General features: G+C 42.8%; 2 protein-coding genes across 6 annotated transcripts in view; both read left to right on the top strand.

The window, feature by feature from the left end:
- The window catches only part of SGK2 (serum/glucocorticoid regulated kinase 2), a 477,666-nt gene that overhangs the window by 377,945 nt on the left and 72,295 nt on the right, over positions 1–27,426 (top strand). The gene's annotated exons all lie outside the window — the stretch shown is intronic.
- The window catches only part of L3MBTL1 (L3MBTL histone methyl-lysine binding protein 1), a 40,004-nt gene continuing 24,723 nt past the window's right edge, over positions 12,146–27,426 (top strand). For 2 of the 5 annotated variants that reach the window (XM_083746199.1, XM_083746195.1), the window contains exons 1-5: positions 12,146–12,540; positions 13,113–13,204; positions 14,731–14,776; positions 24,841–25,004; positions 27,046–27,269. In XM_083746199.1, coding sequence (XP_083602325.1) covers positions 14,769–14,776; positions 24,841–25,004; positions 27,046–27,269 — 396 coding nt within the window. In that variant the 5' untranslated portion in view covers positions 12,146–12,540; positions 13,113–13,204; positions 14,731–14,768. Of the gene's footprint in view, positions 12,541–13,112; positions 13,205–13,996; positions 14,126–14,730; positions 14,777–16,148; positions 16,207–24,840; positions 25,005–27,045; positions 27,270–27,426 lie in introns of those variants that run through there. The other 3 variants (XM_083746196.1, XM_083746197.1, XM_083746198.1) reach the window with 3 other exon arrangements.

The following is a 27,426-nucleotide window of genomic DNA, read 5'->3' as shown; positions in this document are numbered from 1 at the left end:
GCCTACAACAAAATCTAAACCATGCTGAAAGGAGAGCCATAGATAATCTCAGAAACAACCCAGACATTATAATTAAAGAAGCGGACAAAGGTGGAGCTGTCGTCATCATGAACAAAACTGACTACATTCAGGAGGCTCACAGACAACTTTCCAATACCGCCTTTTACATAAAATTGGACTCAGACCCCACACAAGAATACAAAAAAGAACTGAACAAGATTGTTAAGGAGCTACCCCCACACATCCAAGAACAGATCCTCACTAACACACCAACAGAACCTCGACCAGGAACTTTCTATCTTCTACCTAAAATACACAAACCAGGAAATCCAGGACGCCCCATCATTTCAGGTATTGGCACTATTACAGTGGGTGTCTCCGGTTATATGGACTCTGTTCTGAAACCATATGCCATCAGTGCTCCCAGCTATGTACGTGACACCACAGATTTTCTGAGGAAAATACAATCTTTAAATAATCTTCCCAACAATACTATACTAGCTACTATGGATGTGGAATCTCTGTATACCAACATCCCACACAACGATGGTTTACAAGCTATAAGGAACACCATTTCAGATAAAACCACAGCGGACTTTGCCACCAAACTCTGCCAATTTGTCCTTACCCACAACAACTTCAAATTCGGTGATGACCTGTTCCTTCAGATCAGCGGCACAGCAATGGGCACCCGCATGGCCCCACAGTATGCCAACATCTTCATGGCAGATTTAGAACAACGTTTCCTAAACTCCTACCCACTCAAACCTCTCTTGTACCTGTGATACATTGACGATATTTTTATCATCTGGACACATGGTCAACAGACCCTGAACACCTTCCACCAGAAATTCAATGATTTTCACCCCACAATCAACCTAACTATGAATCAATCTATGCAAGAAATACATTTTTTGGACACTACTATAAAAATACAGGATGGGCACATAGACACCACCTTATACCGTAAACCAACTGACCGACAAACATATCTACATGCCTCTAGCTACCATCCCAAACATACCAAACAGTCCATTGTATATAGCCAGGCACTACGTTACAGCCGCATCTGTTCCAATTCTACAGACAGAGACTCTCACCTAAGAGATCTACAGCAAACCTTTTTAGAACTAAAATACCCAACAGATGAAGTTAGACAACACATCAACAGAGCCAGACTGATACCCAGAGAGAACTTGCTGCAAGACAGACCCAAAAAAGAAAATAACAGAACACCTCTAGTCATCACATACAGCTCCCAAGTTAAAACAGTACAACGCATCATCAGAGATCTACAACCTCTCCTGGACAATGACAGTTCTCTTTCTCAAGCTCTGGGAGGAAGACCTTTCATTGCCTACAGACAGCCACCCAGTCTTAAACAACTCCTAACCCACAATAATACTACAACCAGACCTAACACGGACACTGGCACCAGAGCCTGCAATAAACCCAGATGCCAACTTTGCTGCCACATACACCCGGCAACACCATTACTGGCCCCAACAACATCACACATACCATCTCGGGACTATTTAATTGCTCATCGTCTAACATTGTGTATGCCATCAAATGCCAACAGTGTCCTTCAGCTCTCTATATTGGACAAACAGGCCAGACCTTACGCCAAAGAATAAACAGACATAAATCGGACATCAGGAATCACAAGACAGAGAAACCAGTAGGAGAACACTTCAATCTCCCAGGACATTCTATACAAGATCTCAAAGTAGCTGTTTTACTGCAAAGGAATTTCAGAAATAGACTGGAAAGAGAAGCTGCTGAATTACAACTTATCACCAAACTTAAAACCATGGAGAAACCTGGCCTGAACAAAGACCTTGGATTCTTATCTCATTATACATGACAAAGCCATTTTTCACCTTTTCACCCCTTGCTTCTTCCTGTAAGACCTATTGCAGTCGTTAAGAGTCATCAACAGGCTCATCACAGCTATCTGCCAATCACCCATTCCCACCAGCCTTCTGAGTAATACCCCTCCCCACCTTCTCACTATATAGAAGGGTCTGGAAACTTCTGTTTCAGTGTATCTGAAGAAGTGTGCATGCACACGAAAGCTCATACCAAGAACTGACTTAGTTGGTCTTTAAGGTGCTACTGGAAGGAATTTTTTTTGTTTTGACTGTGGCAGACCAACACGGCTACCTATCTGTAACTGATCCTATATTATGTTCCCGTTTGATTCAGCTTTACCATTTCTGCAGAAAATCCAGTATGGGGGGAGGGAAAAGGCTCACAAGAGAAGTAAATCTGGAATAAAGTGAGAAGGGGAGCAGGGATATGGCATTTTGATGAGGGTGAAGTCATTGAAAACTTGTGTGGATGAGCATCGAGGCGTCCACAATAAGCTGTTATGTGGGAGCAGCACCCATAGAGCAAAATGAGCACCTTGAATTGTGCCTGGAAAGAAATATGAAGTCCATAATAAGCTGCCAAGTGGAAGCACTCTATTTCCCAGGCATCCTCTCCCACAGCCAGGATTGACTTTAAGGTTGAGGGGACCCATCCCAGGGGACTACAAGGTTGTTGTTTTTTTACCCACAATCTTACAGAACATCAGAACTGTGTAAATTTCCACAGAGGCAGAAACAACAAAGTGTCTGATGGCACCTTAAGTACCATGGTTCAGAATGGGGGTGATGGTCCACTTCATCAGCTACATTAAGTGCAAGTCCTGCTATATATACACAATGCGTTTTCAGGAAATCTTCTTTTAGGCAAACGTTTGCATAAAAATGAGGCAATTTCCATTTTTTTTCCTATGGAGAAATTTCTAATGCATTCCTGACCATAGAATTTTGACCCCAGAGTGACAAAAGAACACAGGGAAAATCCAGGAAAACTTCTGAAACCTGGCAAAAGGCAATCAATTATTTGTCTGACCTCTCCCTCTTTCCCCCTCCATCCCACCATGGTTTCTGTCAAAATGGCTGCCGTAAACAAGCAAAGCACAAAAAAGTAAACCTTGTTTTAGGCTGCTTATTTGCTTACAGTACTAGAAGCAGGTCTGGCTGTTTGGATATCTGAATCTGTGGTGTGTATATCAAGATTTGGATACTCATTTCTTGTGTTTGGATAAGTTGATTTTTGTATAACAAGCGCTTGGGTGTAAGTATGCACACACACAAATTGTTGAAAGAGGGATTATAAACAGTGAGGCCAGAGAGAAAACATTTTCTTTCTCTCTGACCTCACTGGTTCATAATCCCTGGTAAGTAAGTGATTGTGTGTGTGTGTGTGTGTGTGTGTGTGTGAGAGAGAGAGAGAGAGAGAGAGAGAGAGAGAGAGAGAGATAAATACACACTTCTGTGACTCAGAATAATACTTCCCACATCCAAAGAAGTGTACTGTATACTGTTTTAGTCTTCTAATAACTGTATTAGTCTTTAAGGCACCACTAGTCTCTTTGCTCTTCTGTTGCAACTGATGAACAGACCTAACTGCTCTGGAAACTGCTAGAAACTAAGGTGGATAATCTTAGATAACAAATGGCAACAATAAAAAACGAAGCAGTGGACAAGATTCAATATAAAACAGCAGTTAAAACAAAGCAATGAGCAGTGACAGCAAGAAAGATCCACGTTCCCACAAAATTCAGTGAGCAAGATGGTTAGCCTGACATCTAGAGGATGTCACTGATAGCATAGAAATATAATGTGAGGTGTTGTTATTCTGTCTTTCACAGCTATGATAAACCTACCATTTAAATTATGGACTGGTCATTTCTTCGTCAGAGGGCAAACGGGCAAATTTAGCAGGGGATCAAATACTTTCCCCCCTCACTGTATATGTTGGGTGTGAGGAATCTTTCCGAGCCTGAGAGTTGCATTTCCTTGTGGGCTACTTTCTGAGGGTCATAGGCCACAGTGACAGACAGGGCAGGTAGCAAAGGTGAGTGGAGTGATTATTGTAGTTTTTACCTTCATACCATAGTCTACCTACCTAGAATCCTTTCTACATCCATCCAGACAAGGAAAAGGAATTGTAAGAGTTCAAGGGCTCATTCCAGTCCAGTACAAATGTTTAAGGTGTGAAGCATGGTGAGTGAGAGGTGTGGTCCCTGAGGGAATATTATTTTTATTGGCTTGTTTTTGTTATTTTGTTATGTATTCTGCGTTTTTATACTATAAGCCACCCTGTAATTTGTGGATAAAGTGTGGTACAGGAACTTAATAAATAAAATAAAAAATAAAGAGTTCCATGGGCCAGGTAGAGAGGCCTGGAGGGCCACATTTGGCCCCTGAGCTGCCTCATTCCTACAGTAAGCCATCTGATATTGATAGCAAACTTTAAGTGCTGAGGGTTGTATCCAACTACATTTTTGGGGGGTAGTGTATTCCCTTTCAAATGAATGAACCTAACAAGGAATATTCGGTGTTATGTTGGAGGGGATGCCAGGAAATGGAATTATGTTCACATGTAGTAGGGGCGTAAATATGTTTGTTTGTTTGTTTTTAAAAAAAGGCAATGGGTGTTTAAGGAGATAACAGAAATCACTGGGTTAAAGCTGACCAAAAGTCCAGAGGTAGCATTATTATCAATTTACGATGGGGTGGAGGTTCACAGGCTATGAAGGACTTGCTCACAAATTTATTGACAGCTGCATGAATTATTATAGCTAGGAAGTGGAAGGGGCAAGCAGAATATAAAATGGAAGAATGGTATAAAGAGGTGCGGGATGGTGCTGGAGGAGACTCTTGAGAGTCCCATGGACTGCAAGAAGATCAAACCTATCCATTCTTCAGGAAATCAGCCCTGAGTGCTCACTGGAAGGACAGATTGTGAAGCTGAAGCTCCAGTACTTTGGCCACCTCATGAGAAGAGAAGGCTCCCTGGAAAAGACCCTGATGTTGGGAAAGATTGAGGGCACAAGGGATGACAGAGGACGAGATGGTTGGACAGTGTTCTCGAAGCTACGAACATGAGTTTGACCAAACTGTGGGAGGCAGTGGAAGACAGGAGTGCCTGGTGTGCTCTGGCCCATGGGGTCATGAAGAGTCAGACACAACTAAACAACTAAACAACAACAACAATATGCACCATTAAGGTAACACGGGGAACATGGAGGAGAAATTATTTTGAGGAGATATGGAGGGTGTTTGTAGAATTTGTACTGTTAAAATGGAAAGGGGTCAAACCATCGCAAGAGGTATTGAAATTTTGGGAGGTTGGATAGTTATAATGGAATGGTCTCGGTGGTGGGGTGCACATTTTGATTCTTATTTATTTATGATGATTACTTTGTCAAAAAAAATTTAAAAAAGAAAAGAAATGAATGAACCTAAGTTAATCCATGTCAATGAATTTCAATCGGTCTACTCTGAGTAGGACTAACATTGGTTATAGCCGCAAGTAGGACAAAAGATTCCCACATTGCAGGGGTTGGAATAGATGACCGTTGTGGTCCCTTCCAGCTCTATAATTCTATTATTCTAACCCTGAGTAATGATTGCTGTATAAGCAAGTGTCGGTTATAGCTTGGGAACCTCCATGTTATGTAGAAGTGGGGGGTGGAGACCCACCCCAGCGGTCCAGGTGCGTTCATATGGAGAGGGGCAATCCTTGAGGTATTGGATATAGAACTGGAGTCCTTCTGCACCAGGGGTCAGCAACCTTTTTCAGCCGTGGGCCAGTCCACCGTCCCTCAGACCATGTGGTGGGGCGAACTATACAGTGGTACCTCTGGTTATGTACTTAATTTGTTCTGGAGGTCCGTTCTTAACTTGAAACTGTTCTTAACCTGAAACACCATTTTAGCTAATGGGGCCTCCCGCTGCTGCCACCGAGCGATTTCTGTTCTCATCCTGAAGCAAAGTTCTTAACCCAAGGTACTATTTCTGGGTTAGCGGAGTCTGTAACCTGAAGCGTATGTAACCCGAGGTACCACTGTAATTTGGAGGGGGGGGAATGAACAAATTCTTATGCCCCACAAATAACCCAGAGAGGCATTTTAAATAAAAGGACACATTCTACTCATGTAAAAACACACTGATTCCCGGACTGTCTGCGGACCAGATTTAGAAGGCGATTGGGCCAGATCCACCCCCCCCCGGGCCTTAGATTGTCTACCGCTGTTCTACATCATAATTTGCCACTTGAAAAGGCAGGAATCCTAGGTTCCCTCTTCCTGAAGATTCACCAAAGCTGAACCATCTGCATCTTCTAGAAGCATTTCAAGACATCTTTGCTTTTGAGCTGACTTTGAGTGGCTGAGCCTGCACAGAGGAGGGCTGATAAGGAGGAAGAGGAGGAACACTTTTCCCATAGCTTTTCCTCCAAGTTGCTCATGGGTGATGCCTGTGGTTAGATAAGGAGGAAATAGCAGAACAGGAAGGACATGACAACAGGTTTGGATGGCATGCTTATCTATGGTATGGAAAGGCAAAAATACATAAAGGGTTCCACAATCACATAATAAGGAGATCATTGTTCAAAGTTTGGGGAAAATATAAAGAATTACTAGAATATAAGACACCTTGGTGGCTATCACCTATTGAGGCATTGTCACTTAAAACATTGGGGGGAAAGGGAGAATGGCCAACATATAGAGAATTATTGGTAGAACAGGAGGGGAAACTAAAACTGAAAGAATATGAAGAAATAAAAGAACATCTTCAAAGTTGGTTGCACCATAGACAGCTAAAGGATATTTTCAAAGAGGATAATAAGAAAGGTTTTTCATATTTGGCTTCCAAATTCCAAGAGGAAGTGATAGAAGAAAATTCTAAATTATTAAAAAAGCATACAATATCCTTTTGGAATGGGAAACTAAAGACAAAGAAGTAAAGTCGGTGATGATAAAATGGGCACAAGATATAAGCCACAATAGACAATTTGAAGACTGGACAAAACTATGGAAAGTAAATTTGAAATTTAAGGACTGTATATTGCTGAGAGAGAATTACATGAAGATGATTTATAGATGGTATATGTCACCAGTCAAATTAGCAAAAATGTATAAAAATGAAAAGAAGGAGTGTTGGAGGTGTGAAGTTGAAGGTACTTTTTCTCATATGTGGTGGGATTGTAAAAATGTAAAAATATATTGGGAAATGATACACAGTGAATTGAAGAAAATGTTGAAAATGACATTTGTTAAACAACTAGAAGCCTTCCTGTTAGGTATTTTAGGTCAAGATCTGCTGAAAGAGAAAAGGACATTCTTTATGTATGTTACTACAGTGGTGAGAATTCTGATAGCACAAAACTGGAAGACTGGAGAAATTCCAACAAAAGAACAACGGCAAGAGAAATTGATGAATTATGCAGAACTAGCAAAACTGAGGGATAGACTACAGGAAAAGCACAACAGTGACTTTGAAAAAGAGTTGGAACCTTTTATAATATATTTGCAGAAACAAAGAAAGAACATTGACTTGATGGCAGGATTTAAATAAATACTCACATCTTTATTAACATAAAACATTTAAAATCATGAAGAAATGATATATTGGATTTTTAAAAACAGCAGTATGTAATAAGAAGCTGAGGGAAGCCTGGGAGAGAAGGGGTGAAGAGGTGGAATATACATGTTATTGATATGAGATGTATGTAATGATAGAAAAGAAAGTGAATAAAATTTTATTTTATTTTAAAAAGGGTGATGACTGTGATTGCTCTCTTCCCTCCAAGTTAGTTTCGTATATGTTTAAAAATAAAATACAGGCATATATGAGTTTGTGAAGAGTCACCTGCCTGAAGCCTTGGGGAATGAAGAAGACTGCAAATTTAAATAAACACAAAACCTGTTACCTATCTAGGTGTTAGGACTATGTTACCACAACATAGAATTTTGTGTATATATATTTAACTGCACAGTTGTTATAGCAACCCAAGTTCCACACCAATGCAATCAAATTCCAAAATAATGTGATATGATTAAAAATTGACACTGCAGTCCTGAAGAACAAGTATATTGTGTCGTTATGGAAACTGGGACAGCTAAAACTCCACATGCACACATACATACATTTAAAGCTGAAAAATCCAGGGGTGGGGAAGGAGAGAAGAGACTCTCAAAAAATCAGAAATAGGGACTGCTGTTCTATTGAAGGTGTAACAACAACAAAAATCACTCAAGATTAGCAAACTGTCTGTCTTCCGGTTAATCTATTTATCCTGAATAACAGACAATTTTAGGCAGGGGTGGACTTTGGTAATCTTTCATAATATGGTGCCCTGTGTGAGGCCAAAATTTGGCGCCCTAAAGGTTATTTGCTGTTGCTGCTGTGTGAGAGTGTGTTTTAGAAAGAGAGGGATAAATTACTGTATTCTCAGCCCTTGTCACTTTCCCATATGTTCACTCATAATTCCACATTAATCTGATATATATATATATATATAGGTTTAAAATTTTGATTTAAATGCAGTTTTAAAATAGTTACTTTAAAGTATTTAAATCCTTTTTCTTTTCTTTTTTTTGAAAATATGAATTTCCAAAAGTATTTTCTCTCAAGATGCACATTTTTATGTGTGTTGGTACTGTATGTGGGCAGGGAACGAACAATTTTGCTGAATACACCTTTAAAAAAAACACAACATTTTGGCCAAAGTGCCCTTTTAATTTAATCATTTTTACATTATGACTTAAAGCTTTTTAAAGGGTTTAAGGAACATCAGAATCAGAATATGGGGATAAACATGGTGCTAAAATTATGCTATCTGATGAGACTGGAAAAGGCAGCATGCTTATTTATATCAGTTTTAAATTTGGGCTAAAACACTTTTAGTGCTATTGTGTGACAATATTTTATTGTGTGTGACTATATTGTGTGAGGATATATTTTAGCACAAATGAAAACAACCATGTTGATAAAATTATGCCACTTGGAAAAATAATAGTGAAGGTGCAGTGAAACAGATTCATGACGACAGGGTCACCACTCTTGTCCCCAAACAGGTCACTGCACGCATAAAAATCACACCTCTTTAAAAATAAAATAAAAATAAAAATGGAAGAATAGTATGAAGGCTATTAAGGGGAGCTTGCACTTCAGTTCCACACTTTCAGCAGCAACAACAATTGGAGTTTCTGCAGTTTGGAAAAAAGTAGAAGCGCAGAGAAAACACACAAGGTTAACAGTCTGATGATGATGCTACACAATGCCGGCCCTACCATTAGGCAGAATGAAGTGACTGCTTGAGGCAGCAATTGCTGGAAGGGTGGCGAGGTGTTGGTGTCCTTCCATGGTCTGCTTTGTGAACCCCTGAGCTAGCCTGCTGCTTTCAGATTTGGTGTCTGGTTAATAGGGATGAGGGAGAGATTTGATTCATTTCGCGTTTTAGGTGAACCTCTCTAATTTGCACTTTCTGAAACCATTCGTGAACTGGAACAGAGGCATCCTTCCAAATTTATATTTCTCTGAATTTTGCAATGCAGCTCTCTATATCAGGGGTCAGCAAACTTTTTCATTAGGGGGCTGGTCCACTGTCCCTCAGACCTTGTGGGGGGCCGGACTATATTTTGAAAAAAATAATGAACAAATTCCTATGCCCCACAAATAACCCAGATATGCATTTTAAATAAAAGCACACATTCTACTCATGTAAAAACATGCTGATTCCCAGACCGTCCGTGGGCTGGATTTAGAAGGCAATTGGGCCAGATCCGCCCCCGGGACTTAGTTTGCCTACCCATGCTCTATATGTTAGAGTGAAATATGAGGATAACATACAAAAATGCATTATGTCAGGGGGAATTGCATACAAAATGTGCATAATAGGAGAAATCTGTAATAAAATGCTGATGTATCCAACTGCATTGGATTTAAATATAGTTTTAAAATATTTACCAAAAAGTATTTAAATCCAAAATGAGAAACTGAGAAAAAAAACAAAATTGACACCCCATCCCTACACGAGTGTAATATGGCATTTGTGTCCTGGAAAAAGAAGGACATAATGGCAACCCTGTTGTTGAGCATTCATTCTGATTTGCTTGCAACAAGGTTAAACAATGTTACATCCTGCAAATGTGCCCCCACACTTCTTTCCATCATTTTGGAGTATCAGAGCAGGTGCTTCTAGACTGTCACTATTTTGGGGTGGGAATCAGTCACACACCTGCAAATTCAGGCTGCACATTTACAGTTCATTGACACAACAAACCTGGTTCCCCCCTCCCCCAAATTGGATTTTGTTGGTTGCTTCTGAATAACCCATATATTGAGCTTTGTTTGCAAAGAGATTAGATGACATCAGCTGTTCCTTGCAAAAAGTCCAATCTTTTGGAGAAGCGGATTTGTTGCGCAAGACCTCCAAAACCAACTTTAATTGCCCAACCTAATTTGCAGGCATGTAATTGAAACCTAACCTCAAAAACAGAGATTGTCTGGAAGCAGCCTATACCAGACATGTAGAACGTTGCCATATTTTAACCTGATTTTTAGCTTATTGTTGGTTTAGATTATTTTTTGAATGTTTAAAATTGTTCTTTTTGCTTTTTTAATTGACAATTATATTGTTTTATTCCTTTTGTAAATCAAGTGGTATATAAATCTGGTAAAACAAACTACTAATCCCTTAAAGCCAATTCGAATCATGATCTTTCCCTCAAAGAATTATGGGTGCTGTAGTTTACCCTTCACAGATTTATGAATCCCGGCAACCCTTAACAAGCCAAAAGGCTCAGACTTCTCTGAGCAGGGAAAATGGGCTAGGAATGGGCTTTAAAGATATAGCACAGGGGTCAGTAACTTTTTTCAGCAGTAGGCCGGTCTACTGTCCCTCAGACCATGTGGTGGGCCGGACTATATTTTTTTTGGGGGGGGGGGAATGAACAAATTCCTATGCCACACAAATAACCCAGAGATGCATTTTAAATAAAAGGACACATTCTACTCAGGTAAAAACACGCAGATTCCCGGACCGTCCGCGGGCCAGATTGAGAAGGTGATTGGGCCCGATCCAGCCCCCAGGACTTAGGTTGCCTACCCCTGGTATAGCGTGTGCACAGTGGTGCTTCTGGCTGGACCCTTTCACAAAGGATCGCCATACAAGCTCCATCTTCACAGCCAACACGTGTACACGTGTTACATATACAAGGGTGTCTCAAGTTTCAGTGGTGCCTGTGTGACGCCCAAAATCGGTGCACCAATTGTTTCTCACACTCCATTCTAAACCATAGTTGAGGTGTTCCCTGAGGTAAGTGCCCACAGACCCTCCAAGTGTCCCTATTTTCCAGGGAGAGAAGCCATCCTGGTTTCTGATTTGATCTTGGAATTTCCTGCTTTTCCTTAAAGTAAAGGTAAAGGGACCGCTAACCATTAGGTCCAGTCGTGGCTGACTCTGGGGTTGCAGCGCTCATCTCGCTTTACTGGCGGAGGGAGCCGGCGTACAGCTTACGGGTCATGTGGCCAGCATGACTAAGCTGCTTCTGGAGAACCAGAGCAGCGCACGGAAATGCCGTTTACCTTCCTGCCTATTTATCTACTTGCACTTTGACGTGCTTTTGAACTGCTAGGTTGGCGGGAGCAGGGACCGAGCAACGCGAGCTTACCCCGTTACGGGATTCGAACAGCTAACCTTCTGATTGGCAAATCCTAGGCTCTGTGGTTTAACCCACAGCTTTCATTGGAGAAATGTTGGAGGGTATGGACTTATCCAATCTCCGAGCCATCAGAAGGCAGCCCTGTATAGGGAAGTTTTATATATATTTTTAATGTTTTATTATACAGTGGTACCTCGGGTTAAGAACTTAATTCGTTCGGGAAGTCTGTTCTTAACCTGAAACTGTTCTTAACCTGAAACACCACTTTAGCTAATGGGGCCTCCCGCTGCGGCTGCGCCGCCGGAACACGATTTCTGTTCTCATCCTGAAGCAAAGTTCTTAACCCGAGGTACTATTTCTGGGTTAGTGGAGTATGTAACCTGAAGCGTATGTAACCCGAGGTACCACTGTATCTCTCGGAAGCCACTCAGAGTGGCTGGAGCAACCCAGTCAGATGGGTGGGGTGTAAACAGCAAAATTGTTGTTGTTGTTGTTAAATAGGGCGTCCCTATTTTCATCAGTGAAATGTTGGACGTCCCAATTTTCATCCGATACATGTTGGCGGAAACGTGCGTAGTGCGGCCACGCTCCCTTAAATCCGCCTCTGCCCGACGCAGCGGACGGACCCAAAACCAAACGCCCCTGCGTTTCTACTGTGCTGGAAACGGTCCTCCTCGCCGAGCGGGCAGCCGGCTTGTGGCTCCATGGAACGGGTTTCGCTCCGCTCTCGTTTACACCAGCGCCCTCGAAAACGGATCTAGCTGCTTCCGCGCCTCCCCCAGCAGCCCACCCCCTCGCTCTCGACAGGTTTCCAGAATGCGCCTCCTCCTGCGATGCAACCGGGGCGGACGAGCCCTTAAAACACAATCCGTGGGACCGGATTTTGGTGGGGTGGCGGCGGCGGCGGCAGGCAGGGGCTGGATGCGGTAAAAAGCGGAGGGACTGAGCCCTGAAAACGGGGAAGGAGGGGGGTGCCTTGCGCACCTCCAAGGCACCGGGATCCTCCAGGAACCAGGCGACGTTTGCGCAGCGTAAGGAGCTGGCCATCTTCAACCCAGGGAGGGTGGAATTGGAAAGCTTAGTTGGGGGGGGGGGGAGAAGGAGGGAGAGAAGACAAGCCAGTATCATTTAGATACAGTTAAAATAAATAAAGAAACCCCTTCGCCTCCCTCCGACCCCAATGCAGAGAGACACCTATAATTTGGTGCATGCATGACACTAAAATCTGGATGTGTTGACAGGATGCTTCAAAAAACAAAACAAAAAACCCAAGCACGTAAACACACTTAAAAAGGAAAAACGGTGTTTTCATTTTATTTGAGATATAGCGAAGGGGGGAGGGATGTGGATGTGCATCGGAGCAAAAACCTCCCCAGCACGGTCGCATCAGCATAGAAAGCCTGCTTGCTGTACAGGGTGGGAAAAAGACGGGTTATTAGTTGGGTTAATATTATATTTCTATGAAAATGGGGATTGCAGCGTGGATAATGCTCGGCTCCTTCTCTCCCGCCCCCTCCACTCTCCCTCTCTCTCTCTGTCTCTCTTTTTCTGTATATTAAATATGCTTTGCTTGTCAATTTCATCGCCCTGTGCATTTCTGCAGGGAAGGCAGCCCCGCCCCCTGTGCGCGCAGGCGCGGCCAGCCTGAGGTTCCCGCAGGCTCAGCATTCAGTGACCACAGGCTGATGATTGTAGGTAAGGAATCAGATAAGAAAGTAATTTATAAACCTCTTTAAATCAACAAAATGCAGCTCGGTAAAGGTCCGCCGCGTGCTCTGCAGACCTTTTGCTCCGCTTTGCATGCAATGCATCGATTCGAAATTGTGGTGCCTGCTTGCTATTTTTTTTTTTTGCAAGTGGATATTCCAGCATTTTGATTTTCTCCCCTTTTTCCTCCTCCCGCCACCCCACTCGAGTGGGGACCGCGAATTCATTTCAGTTGCATTTGCTTTTTGCAAGGAACAATGTAGTTAAAACTAAAGGGGGGGGGGAATCTGCAAGATTGGCAGAGACAGAGAGAGAGAAGGCGGGAGGGGGAACAGAGGGGGGAAAGCACCCCAAGACTTAGTGGCCGGGTTTGTTGCAAAATTGGGCTGTGCAAAATTCTGGGGCGCTTTTTCCATATTGCAGTTTCCATGTTTTACACGCGGGGAATGATAATTTGAAGCCCCTCTCCCATAAATACGACATAAAAGAGTTGGGATGAAGCTATGCAGAAAGGGGGGGGGGCGAGGGGAGGGGAGGGGAGATGTGGGCAATGATTTTGTAAGGGAGGGAGAGAAAAGGGGTCGTTTTCACAAACTTTCTCCTTCGAGTAATTTCATGCCTTGCCTCTCTTTCCAATAAAGGGGATCTCTGTCTGTGCAACAGAATAAAAAGAGGGAGAATTCCGCCATTTTGATGTTTTTTTAAAAGTAAAGACTTTGACGGGTTTGTAGTAGCCGCCCTTTGCTGGAGACCAGAGAGAGGGACCCAACTCAAGCTTTGCCTGTGTGTGCAGCGAGGTCTTTCTCCTTTTCATTTTAAGGTGGGGGGAGCCTCCCTTTCACCTCTTGGAAGATTGGGATTCTGATGCATGAAAGTGAATATTTGCTGAGAACAATTTCTGCAGCCCAGGTACTTTATTATGGGGTCGCAAGGCAGTACCAATAGCATCTCCCTTGAGGTCTGAGCTGCCTTGGAAGTATTGGCCCAAGTTTTTTGGTTTTTTTGTCTGTGTTTCATTTGTGATTTTAATTCTGAAAGTGTGCATGGGCTCCTACCATATTCCCTCCAGCACATGGGCCCATTTTGTCCTGCCAGTTTAAACGTGTGGGTTTCAACACACCTGACTCCATCATCCATCTCTTAACAATAATAAAGGGTCCCAGGAATTTCTGTGTCCCTTTCTCCCACCCCTATCCTGCCCCCTTCTGCAATGTTTTACTCCCCATTTGTTTGATTTTGAAGGAAGTGGTTTGGGGTTTTGTGTGAAGTACATCACACTGGAAACATTTTTATGAACTGCTTGCTAAATAGCAATGAGGTGTGATCATCTTGCTGTTTGCGAAAGTCGAGGGGAGAAGCATGCTTTTGTGTAGAATCGGTGATTTCGGTTGCTTGTTTGAATGGTCTTGGACGAGGCTTCCTTTTAATTAACCACTCACGCTTGCAGAATGCTACTAATGATAGTGTAGTGCTAATTGCTAATCCTTAACGTTGGAACTTTATATTATTAATAGAGATCACAGCCACAGTGGCTGTAGAATTGAGCAGCTAGATGATAAGGTAAGATTAGCACCTGTTATTGAAACTTACTCAAAATGCTTAACATTGAAAATAATTCTGATGGCAATGTCATAGATGTGATAAGGAGCCAGGCGTTTGTAGCAGTCAGTTTATGGCTTATGCAACACATGATCTACCACAGTTTAGGTATTACAAAAGACCATTACCTAGAAATAACAAGATTTTCCCGCTTTCGCTCCAAAATCGTGGTATTTTCTCTTCTGTTTCCTTATGAGTCCTCTGTTAAGGAGAGCGCTAGAAATGGAAATGGCCATGATGATTGTTTAATAGCTGGGAATTGTGTTTTCAAATTATATAATAAAACCATCATCAATCACAAGAGTGGATAAAGTGCCTGATTGGACCATTTTATTGCAATGACATTTAATGGCATTTTATGTGCCCACAACACACTACAGGCAGTCTTGGGAAATGGCGTAAATGCCCTTCTTGCCGTTTATTGGATTTTTATTTTACTACTAATTCTCGAACGTGGGGTGTGTCTTTGGAAAATCAAGTATTAATGGGCATTGCACAACTATTTCCAAGCACTACATATTCTTGAGGTATCTGGATTTGTTTTTGTTTGCTTTCCCCCCACGTGGAGAGCTTTGATGTGTATCTATGCGGCTGGTGATGTTCAGAGTTGCTGCTCATTGAATAAACATGCAAGGATGTATTATTCCCCTTCAACTTTTGCAATGTTCCTAAATGGAGATTTCAGTGCTCCATCTCCTTTCCATGGCTTACGTCAGTGATGTCTGAAGACTGAGCTACGCTTACTGATTCCTTTTGTTTGAATTCCTTTTAAATTGCTGGTTGTTTATCTCAGTTTATAGCCCATCATAGCCCACCAGCTCAGGGTGGATTACCATGTAGTGCAATATAAACAGAATTCCATTGTACAGAGGCTTATGGTCCAGAACCTGGGTATGAAATTGATAACCTAAAACCTTGTCCATTTTTTACAGACTACCGGTAGAAATGTGGAGTAAAATAGTGGGTTTTCCCTCACCCTATTTTAGATCTGGGAATCACTTTCCATTTTAATCTATCACAGCAGTTCCAGTTCTAACTTTGTATGCAACTTTATGCTTACAGAGTTCCTTCCTTCCTTCCTTCCTTCCTTCCTTCCTTCCTTCCTTCCTTTCTTCTGATGTTGTGCCATCAATATACTGTACTTAGCATGGTGCAAAGTAGAAAAGGACAGGACTTTGCCATTTGGAGTTTACAATCTAAAAATTGTCTCAGGGAAGACAACAGAAGATGAGGAGGGAACTGAAGCTGGGGTAATCAGGAGATGAATATGCATTTATACTACTTAACACATACTTTGACTCCATTTCAGTAGGGCCTCAGCCACTTTTTAGGGATGATGGGAGTTGTATTCCAGCAACGTCTAGAGGATGCCAGCTGCTCCATCCTTGCAGGTGGGGGAAAGGATTGTTCTTCCCTTTCTGTTCATTTTTCTCATTTTCCCACTTTCTCTGACAAAACCAGTGGTGGTAGCTTGACAATTCCACCCTGTCAGATCTTTTGCTTATGATTTTTTATTTTTGCTTTTACAGTGGTACCTCGGGTTAAATACTTAATTCATTCCGGAGGTCCGCTCTTAACCTGAAACTGTTCTTAACCTGAAGCACCACTTTAGCTAATGGGGCCTCCTGATGCCGCCGCACCACGGGAGCACGATTTCTGTTCTCATCCTGAAACAAAGTTCTTAACCTGAAGCACTATTGTGTATGTAACACGAGGTACCACTGTAACCCGAGGTACGCACTATTGCTTATGTAACCCGAGGTACCACTCTAGTTCATTTTCCAGTAATGTATTGTCTTGTGTGTTTATGCTGTTTGGGAGCAAGAGTGGGTGAAGGAAGGAAAAAAGAAGCCTTTGCCCTTTAACAGGCCTGCGACCCATCAAAATGAACAAAACTGACCAGCTTGAAATGAGGCCTCTGAGATGTCCATGTGCTCACCCCCTGGCTTTTGCAGGAGAAAGTGGGGGGGGGGGGAGAGACCAAACATAAACCATTCAATTTATTGTGCTATTGACAAACCAGCCTATGTACATGGTGTGTTGTTGTTGTGAGGGCTGCCTTTGTTTAATGGGTCGCAGGTTTTACAGGGGCGGTGAAGACTGGAAAATAGCATGGCGTCCAGTGGTGGGTTAATAGTGTTGTTTTTCCATCACATGCTTGTATCATAGATAGCGGGCCAAGTCGTGACAACTTCGTAAATATATTTCATCATTTCAGTAAGATCAACAATGCTTTTAAAAACTGCAATGTATGTACCATCTTACAATAGCCCTTCAAAAGCCCCCTTAAAAACCCATGCCTTGATCTGGTGCTTAAATATCAAAAGGGAGGGCACTGGCCATATTTCAAGGGGCTGGGAGTTCCAAAGCTTCTTTAGGGGGATGAGATGCCATGCAAAGAAGGCTTGACCGTGCACCGTCACCAGATTTATCACTCCTTAATGGTGGGGTGCTCAGGAGGCCCTACCTGTTAGAGCTTGATTGCTGAGCAGGATTATATAGTGAGTGGCATTTAGGTCCCAAGTCATTCAGGGCTTTATAAGTTATCTGTATACGGACTGCAAACAGTAGTATCCTTTGCGGGAATCCCTGGTAGCTGTTCAGTGGCTGGAGAGGGTAGGAGTAAGAAGGTAACTGTCGTGGCAATTTATTGCAAGAATTTCAACAAAGCCACAGTTTGGTGCTTGGTATTATTCCCAGGAGTGGTCTGAAACAGGTGTACAATGCCACTGTGCTGCAGTTCTGGTTTTGTAAACTGACTGGATGAGAGACCATTAGGAAATTCTTTGTACAGAGCTGATGTCAGCAGCTGACATTGTTGACAGTTGTCAGGGCCCCAGCCCCTCAGCAGGACACCCTGCTCCCTGCATCTGCCCCTCATTCATTCATTCATTCCTACATTCTTAAATTACTCCTTGCCTTGTACTCCAAGAAGCCCCTGGCTGCTAGGGCCAACTAGCCTCCATTTTAATTTCCAGCAATGTCCCGATGTTCCTTTTAGGTATTGTGGGAAATTAAAGTGGTGGTTAGGCCCAAGTGCCCATACTGGTTGGAGTGCTGCTGTCCCCCTGAACCCGCCAGAGGTATGTGAGGGACCCACAAGAGTGAAGTTGTCCAGGAACCCCTCAAACCTAGAGCTGCCCTTGCCTGTGTATACTGGGATACTGGGAGAGGAGTGGGATAATCAAGATGAGAAAGTGTTTGAGCATGTGCAGAGTAGCATACCTGTGCCTTACTACTGATCAGCAAGAACAACACATTTGGAATTATTACGAGGGCTTTCATGATCAGAAGAGAACTGAAGAACCTCTTGTTTTGGAAATTAAGCAGGATGGATATGGATAGAAGACATCAGGATTTGGTATTGGGAGAAAGGATATATGCAGGCCATTGGAAACAATAGATATGAAAAAGGAGAGACGTGTCGTTTCAGATTATATCTCTGAAAGGAAAAAAGCAAAAAGCAGGCACGCACACTCTTTTGCAAATAAGAATAGGCAGTTTGAGACCTCCATCTTTCATCGGAAGTGTTGCAGCCTTGACAGTGAGTTCTGTTAATTCCATTTCAGATAATGTGAATACTCACTTTTTCAGCAACCAAGTAGTCTGGGTCTCCTGAGGTCTCCTTATTACCGGCCACTGTAGTTATATTTGAGCAGTGCTTTGAAGGATTGCTAAATTCCACATGACAGCAGATTGCTTTACTGTGAACGCATTGTGTGGTGCGTGTACAACCTGAATCGGAGTGTGTGGATTTTTCTAAAACCCTCAAAAAAAACCCATTGCAGGCTTCCACAGCTGAGCTCAGCCTTCTATGAAAGCTGTTTCCAATCATCCAATTCTGAGAAACTGAGTGTGTAACATGCAAATGTGTTTGTGGACTGGGATTGTGGCTGCAAGAGCCACTCACAATTTATACTTGTTACATGGGAAAGAACACTTCAGACATACAGTGGCACACATGTAGGGTCTTTTCATTAGATTTGAATGGATTTAAATTGGAGGCAGGAGCTGCCATCACCACCACCCATCTCCCTTGCTCCACACATCACTTCTTCCATCTGTTGAAAATATTTATGGAAGGCAAGGCTCTCAATGCCGCTAGCCAGCATGGTTCTGTTTTGCCTCCCTGTTGGAGGCTGTATGCCTCTGTATTGCTGGGAATCACAGCTGGGGAGAATGCTGTTGCATTCAGGTCCTGCATCTGGCTTCCCATAGGGGCATGTCTGCTTGTCACTGTGAGAACAGGATGCTACGTAGACTGGATGGGTCACTGCCTTGACTCAGCAGGGCTTTCTTAGGATCTTAAAAGGGCAAGACAAATGTGTGGGATCTCAGGAAGCTGAAGGCAAAACAACTGGGTAGTTCAGATGCAAAACTCCAGAGGGGAGGGGAATGCAGGATTTTTTTTTTTTCTCCCTAGGGTTTTAGCTCTTTCCAACCCCATTGAATGAATGCCCCCCCCCTTTCATTTGTTAGTTCGTATATCAGCTGAAAAACTGCTTTGCTTCCTCTGAAGCTGCTCACCAGCACTTAGCACACAGGCAGGAGACTTAGCAGGTCACCACTCACAGACCTCCTTGCTACAATTTCAACTCAAATTATAGTAAGTCATTATGCACATTTTATGCAAACCTGCAGCTTCTTTTGCCTTTTTTTCGGGTGGGTGCGTGCAGAATTGCTGCATTGTGTGTGCACGTTTGTGTATAATGTCCAAGCATTTGTGTAGGCTCCATGGACAGGTATGTTCCATGCTTGGTGGACACGGCAGTTTGCGCCAAGGTAATGAAGTGTTTTGTGTGCTGTGCCCCATGGCAGAATGGCGATGCTCATAATGCCTAGCTCAGTACGTGTGGAGTGTAAGGCAACTTTTCTTTCTTTGTACCTTGTGTTACAATCAGTGTTTTTTTTCCTGGGGCTACTGAAAGGTACACAGTCCCGGCACCTTTTTTCTAGAAGAAAAGCACTGATTACAACAAATGATTTGCCAGAGGAGGGATGGCGTTCAGCTCCGTTTTTTGAAGAAGAAAAAGCAGAAGCAGGAGACAGGCTTGTTTCCTGTCAGAAGCAAAACTAAATAATCTAGATCTGAGAGTTCTGCAATTTGGGATATGTATAGAGCATCTTTAGAACCAAAGGTGCAACATTTCCTCCTCCCAGTCACTGAAACCACAGAGATCTGAGCCTCTGGCGAAGAGAAACAATTGGACATGGAGCAAAACTGACAACCTGGTCCTCACTAGAAAGTGAGCCCTGGTGATTCCGTTCGAATTTATTTCTCAGCTAGCATGTTTGAGGTTGCAGCCTGAGCTGTGTGCAGATTAGGCCAACTCTAGGAAGAAGACAAAGGTAGCAAGACCTCAAAGCCGCACTGAAAGTCAATTATTTGGCCCAATACATTTCAAGTCAGCAGCCACTCTGTGGAACAGCCTGTAAGGGAGATGCCTTTGTTGTACTATTTTTGATGCCTGACAAACATGTTTTTTGTTTGTTTAGGGAAGCCTGCTCAGATTTTAAATTTTGTGATGTGCATTGGTTTTTAAAGTTGTTGATTTTATCTATAGTTTGATAATGCTATTATGTTGACTGTTTTAAAAGTGTGCTTTTTTACCATTTTTGAATGAACATTACATACTATGTCATGTAAACCAATTTGATTATATATAAATATTGCTAAATATATGTAAATAAATAAGTCAGTAATATGACCCCCCATTTCATGGCATCTAGATTAACACAACTTCTTTAGTTTCTCCTCTGTGCCCAGTGTAGAAATGTAAGAGGGATGGAGCTCTCTGTTCCACTTCCCAGTAGGCTGGTAAACCATTTTTCAGGCTAGTAACGCTTGTGGCTTATTTACAAGGCTGATATAAGTCTTAAAAATGGCAGACACCAGCCTTCCCAGCATGACAGTGCTCTGCCACACCTCACACACATTTTGCTCCCCCCCCAAAAAAAGTTCTTTACACTCATTCCCCCTTCTATCACTATGCATCTCCCCTGATGAATAAGTAAAAGAAAACACAAACACAAATGTGTTTATTCTTAGAGTAGCTAACATATCCTCCAAGTAGCAAGCTACCAAATCTATTACACAGGGATTGGAATATAATGCTACCATTACTAACTTGGTGCGTGCACAATTTTAGCAACAATTGAACTATCAGATAGGTTTTTTTTAAAAAAAGTATTGTCTTCTGTAACTGGGGCAACTGAGTAACTATTTCATTCTCTTCTGAAAGGCTGTGATGATTGCCTGTGTGCTTCTTTTATATCTAGTGTCTTGAGAACGGCACCACAAAACAGAATGGTGCTGTGCAATAGCAGGGACAAACAATAAGGGATAGGCTAGCCCATCATTGTCCTGCAATGCATCTGACTGGCTGCTGGAGGCACAAGAATGCTGGTATATATGGGACCTTGCTCGGCTTCATCAAGGCAGTTCTCACTGTATTATTAGGAGCTAATTTCCAGAAGGGTAGCCATGTTGGTCCATTGTAGCAAAACAAAAAAAAAATCATCTTGTGGCACCTCAGAGATGAGCAGATGTATTGTGGATCACAGTTCTCTTTATCTGGCACGTGAAGTGTAATCCAGAATCGGCAAACACATATAACATGTGGTGAAGGAGAAGGAGCTCTGATCTCTGCATCCTCTCCATAGGGAAAGAAATACTGAATTGATTTCTTTCAACCTTGGAAGACATAAAGGTACAGCAGAAAGGGCTTGTGGGGATGTGACAGACCTAACTCCTTGTTAAATTGAACTTAAGTCTCTCCCCCCCCCCAAGTAGCCTCCCATTGTGACTGTCTGAATAAATAATATTTGGGGCTAGCCAGACCTGTGGCTGTTGGAGGTGTCTCTCAGACCTTTCTGACAAATGCTGGTATGTGGATTTCAAAGCATTTTGGTGCAGGAACAGGGTTTGAAGACTGACGCTCTGCATGCTGCTGACAGATGGGTTTTAAACGTAGCACAAGCTTGTTTATATGAAAACAGCTGCTTTTATTAGGCTAGCTGCAAAGAAATTTGTGGAGAGATTTCAGGAGTTGTGAGTTTTGTTTTGTTTTGTTTTACCAGAAGCAATTGGTTTGAGACCTTGAGACGAAACCTGTTTCCCAGGAGTACTAAGCCTTCTGAGTAGGCGCTGGGTCATTCCTGTTCAGTGGAATTCCTGCCAGCATCTATAAAGGGGTGTCATTAAAATCTGATACAGTGAGAGCTGTCAGTTTGCAAACTCAGTTCAGAAGAGAGGCATGGCAGGTAGAGACAATGGTACTGAGTCAAAAGTACTTCCTATAACAGCAACCGTTAGCTGCAGACACATTTTTTATCACAAGAACCAGGTTCACCCTAGCTCAGGCAGACCCGAAGATTTCTCTTCTGATCTCCTGTACTCCCATAAGATTAGAAGTATGGAGTTGTTGTTGTTTAGTCGTTTAGTCGTGTCCGACTCTTTGTGACCCCATGGACCAGAGCACGCCAGGCACTCCTGTCTTCCACTGCCTCCCGCAGTTTGGTCAGACTCATGGAGTACCAGACATTATGGTACTCCATTATGGAGTACCATACATTAAATTAAAAAACAAACAAACGAAACATTATGTGCAGGCTTATAATGCCAACATTTACTTGCTGGAGGAACATGGTGGGCTATGTCCAAATTTTCTCAATTTGGACACAGCCCACCATTCATGTGGAAAGGAAAACATCATGCTCAATTTCAAGTATCAGCGACATGTGAGCAAAGATGCAGGCAAATTCACTCTTTGAAATGTTTCCTAAGATAAGTTATAACCAGGCCAGACTGCCCTATGCTACTTTGATCCAGTATCCCTGACAACATCCCTCTCACCCCAGTTTCTGGTATTCTTTTCTGTTCTACTCAGATGTTCTTCAGAACATACTGATAACACATGTGCACTCTTAACTCCACAGAGTTTATAACCATCTATTTGCATTCTTCTGTTGCCCTCCAGTGGCCATAAGAACACTGAGGATCAGCTGTGCTTTTGACTCCAAGCTTCCAAAGGGATTTTGAGGCTTTCTGGAGCAATGCTAAATGCACCGTTGTTCCCCCTTTTTTTGCAGGGGATCCAGAGCTGCATGCTACATTTCTCTTGCAGAGACTCCTCAGCTTTCCACACTCATACCAGGGGAAATTCAGTTGTTTTGGTTGTGACAGTGTTGCGTGAAATATGATTGCATGAACAAGCTCTTACTGGACACTGCCATGATGCCAGCATTGATGAGTGACACATCCCTCTCCATACCAATGCCATGCCATTTGTGACTTTAAAAAAGTTATAATTATGGCAGCACTCCCCTGTGCTACTGAAGCCTGGGAGAGTTCAAGTTTGAGTATTTTCCTCTTTCATTATGTTTTATATAAACATGTTTATCCCACACTTGAATACTTTCAAGGCAGCTCACAACTTAGGTTTAGAATCAACCATTACCAAATAAAACAGCAGAGTTTTCCAGCAACCATAAACTCAAGATCAATTACTAAATAAATAAAATTCATCTACACGCCCCCCCCCCCACGGACTTTTTCCTGCTGCCAAAATGTCAGTGTCAGGTGAAGTGGTAAGGAGAAGAAACTCCATACAACAGGTGTGGTGCCATCATATGTTCTTGTCTCTGATGTCCGCTCACCTCAGAAGTAAAGGTGCCCTGAGTTGGTTCTCCAGGAAGGTGCACAATAACCAGACTGGTTCGTAGTGGGAGAAGGTAGTCTTTCAAATATGTGCATTCCCATACATGTCTACTCAGGTTCCATTGATTTCAGTAAGAGATCTGAGGGTGTGTAACAGGAATGGAGAATATTTTAGCCCCCAAGGGCCACATAGAGAAGTGGGTGACTGACTGGGCTGCAGTCCTATTTACCACAGGATTGGGATACTGCAATCCTATATACTGTGTTCAGCCATCAAGGGCTTTCATTGAAGCCTGTGCAGGTACCCAAACTGCACACACCCACACCTGCAAAATTCCTCCCTGCTGCTGAATGTTGCTGCCCTCTCTGCACTGGGCCAGTGTGATTTATAAGGGAAGGACAGTGCATGGGGGATGAACATCCATTGAGGACTAAAAAGCTGTTCATCCCTGTACCTAGGAGTAAACCTCAGCTCCCTTACTCATATCAGTGGGATAAACTTTCAAGTAGACATCTGTAGGATTGCATAGTTGAGGTGCAATCCTATACACACTTACCTGAGAGCGAGTGCTGTTGAACATAGTGTCATTTGTTTTGGAGTAAACATGCAAAGGCTCATGGCATTTAAGCCTCGGAGATAAAAAATTAACACTTTCATGCCTAGAAATGAATTGGCAGCAAATTAAGCTCTGTTAGCACTGATCAGAAAAGTTCATTTCTAGCTGTACCAGGAAGCAGGCAGCTGAAGTTTCCAAACAGTCTTTAAAGGCAGTGCTACACAAATGCATCCAGTAATGTAATCTGTATGTTATCAGAAGATGGAAGGGTTTTTCCAGGAAGTTTGCAGCTGGCGCACCGGACAAGATGATTGAAGGCACTTTCTGCAACCGAGGTCATTGTTTTGTGTATCCATTCATTGAGCCAGATCTAATAGCATCTCCAAGTTGTGGACCTGATCCTTTAGGAAAGTACAGCCCCATCCAGAAACAGGACAAGTATATATTTCATGGTCATAGTTATCCTTGGCGCAGGAGTTTATTTATTTATAAAAGTATTTACATGTTGCTATATTATAAAAAGCAACAAATCAGTTTACAAGAATAAAACCATAAAAAGGTTAAAAACAGAAATCGATGAACCATTATGGATAGTTAATTCGATCATCCAATATTCCATCCATGTGTGCAAAAACAAATGAGAGATGTGCATGCAAAATCTCGCATGAGAGGGGGACTCTGCTGTCTATATCTGTCCCTCTAAAGAAAAATAATGGTGATACATCTGAATTTAGTCTCTGTTGCCTGTGATTCACATACACTTCCTCCCAAATGCTAAATGGGATCTCTTCTTCCTCATTGTGTTCCAGTTCTGTTCTGTGTGGCTTAGGCAAGGTGATGGATGGACGAGCAGAGATGGAAGTGATAAGAAGCACAAAAGGCAACGCGACAGGGGAAGTCAGTGTCCATTTGGTTGCCAATGAGAATACTGTGCAAAATGCCCACCTACCAGCAACCGCCTTCATCATACCAGGTAGGTACTTGGAACTTGAAGCATCTCGCTGTATTTTCAGAGTCTCCCGCTGCCATTACTTCCATTCTTTCTGGTCCAAAAGGCAACAACTTATGTTTATGGCCCAAAAGGCAAAGCTAATACCTACCCGCTCTGTCCATTGGGTTCTGTGTGTTTGGTCGTTCAGTTTGCAGTTGAATGTATTTTCAGGGTACGTTATTCAAAGCTGGCCTGTGTGCAGTGTGGTGAACGAGGACCCACCCCCGCCCACAGACCCCTGCCAAGTACTCAGGCATACCTCTGAAGCTTGTGAGCAAAGTAGAGGGTCCAGCTAACACATCCCATCTACAGTGGTACCTTGGTTCTCAAACCCCTTGGTTCTCAAACGCCTAAAACCCAGAAGTAAGTGTTTCAGTTTTCGAACATTTTTTGGAAGCTGAACGTCTGGTGCAGCTGTCTGCTATTGTTTCCAGGGGCCCTGCACCAATCAGAAGCTGCACCTTGGTTTTCGAACATTTCGGAAGTCAAATGGACTTCCAGAACGAATTCAGTTTGGCACTTTTGTTTTTGCTATTTGCTTTGCGTTTTTGTTTTTGAGGCTTTTTCAGTTAATTTGTTTTTGTGACTGTGTGGAACCAAGTACAACTACTGATTGATTGCTTGATTGTGTGACTGCGGATATGAATAAAAGCTCCCCATCCAAACAATGACTATCATCAGTGCAGGTAAGAAAAAATAATAATTTTAATTTTTATGATCTACAATACTGTCTTATTTTCTAGTACAGTACATTGATTATTGCTTTCATTTTATGGATCAGTGGTCTCTATAGATAGTAAAATTTATGTTAAATTGCTGTTTTAGGGGTTGTTTTTAAAAGTCTGGAACAGATTAATTCGTTTTGCATTATTTTCTATGGGAAAGCTCACCTTGGTTTTGGGACACTTTGCTTTCGGAACAGATTAAGTTTGAGAACCAAGGTACCACTGTACGCATGGATTTCCATTTGCGCAACATGATTTCCCCCTCTCTCTCCTCCAGCCGTGCACACCCTGCACCATCAAATCTCTGGAGGGTTGGGGGAACCCCCAGAACAAATAGAGGGTGGGAGTGGGCGAAGCCTCATTATGCAAGCAGAAATCCTTGTGCTGACGAGTAGCATTGCTCTGTGCTGCTGTGGATACAGCCCATTCATTTAAAACTCGGATCAGGTATGAGAGCAGATAAAGTTGTAGAAACATCTCATGGTGTAGATAAGTGCTGTAAGAAAAGCAACAAGAACCAAGATGTAATGATCTAACTTGCAGTAGACATGTGCCTTTAGGACTTGGATTTGCTCTGCATCTATTAATCACGGCGTTCTTGGGGTAGGAAAGGAAGAAGCAACGTTTCCCTCATGCATCCAGACTGTAGCATGTTGAGACCAAGGAGAGCAATTTAAGCTTGTAGGCTTAACTATCAAGTTTGTTTTTGTTTTGCCGGGAACCTAAAGCTGTTCTCAACAAATAATGGTAACGTGGGACTATGCAAAGTGGGTGGGAAGCCTTGGCAAGCTTCATAGACTCATAGGGTGGTACAGTTGGAAGGGACCCCAAGGGCAATCTAATCCAACCTCTTGCAATGCAGGAATCTTTTGCCCAACGTGGTGCTCAAACCCATGCCCCTGAGATCAAGAGTCTCATTCTCTACCAACTGAGCTATCCCTCTGGAAGTCATTAATCTTACATCACCTACACGTATAGCAGGGATGAGAACTCTGCAGCCCCCAGATGTTGCTGCTGGACTACAACTCCCTTCATCCCTGACCCAGCTTACTGGAGTTGGACTCCAGCAACATCTGGAAGGCCACAGGTCCCCCACCCACCTCTGCCTTATAGTAAAGGATTTGGGCATATCCTTCCTACCCATGTTCTCTTCCAGCCCTCTACTCTGCCCAGACTGTAATGCTGTGTCCCTCCTTTGTGTCGAAATCTTCTGACTGTCTCTGCTGTGGGAGATGTTTTGCACATGCATGCGCCAGGAGATGGTGGTGACACACTGCTTTCCTTCCCCTCTTCACAAGCAAACACAACCACTGTAAACCTTCCAACAAGCACCTTAGAAATCCAGCGATTCCCTCGGGAACCCCAGAAAAGCGTGGGGTCCGAGAGGCAAAGAGAGGGCCTGGGAAGCGAGCCAATCACAGCAACAGTCATCCCCCAGATCAGCGGAGTTCAGACCTGCAACACCATCCGGGTTCTGGAATGGAAGGATGGAGTGGCCACTCTCCCTGGAAGCAACCTGAGGGTAAGCGGATGAAAGTCTCTTTGCTGTTCCTAAATCCCTTTCTCCTCAGCTTTCTAAGGGAGCATTGGGTGTATTTATCGCTTCGTTTCAAATTTGTAAATCGCTTTAGAAGCAAACGTTGCTCAAACAGTGTACAATAAAATAAAGAAAAAAATAG

The sequence above is a fragment of the Podarcis gaigeae genome (genome assembly GCF_964106915.1).
Source record: "Podarcis gaigeae genome assembly, chromosome: 6".
NCBI lineage: Eukaryota > Metazoa > Chordata > Lepidosauria > Squamata > Lacertidae > Podarcis > Podarcis gaigeae.
The sequence above is the reverse complement of the archived record's forward strand: the minus strand, read 5'-3'. Positions and strand labels throughout refer to the sequence as shown.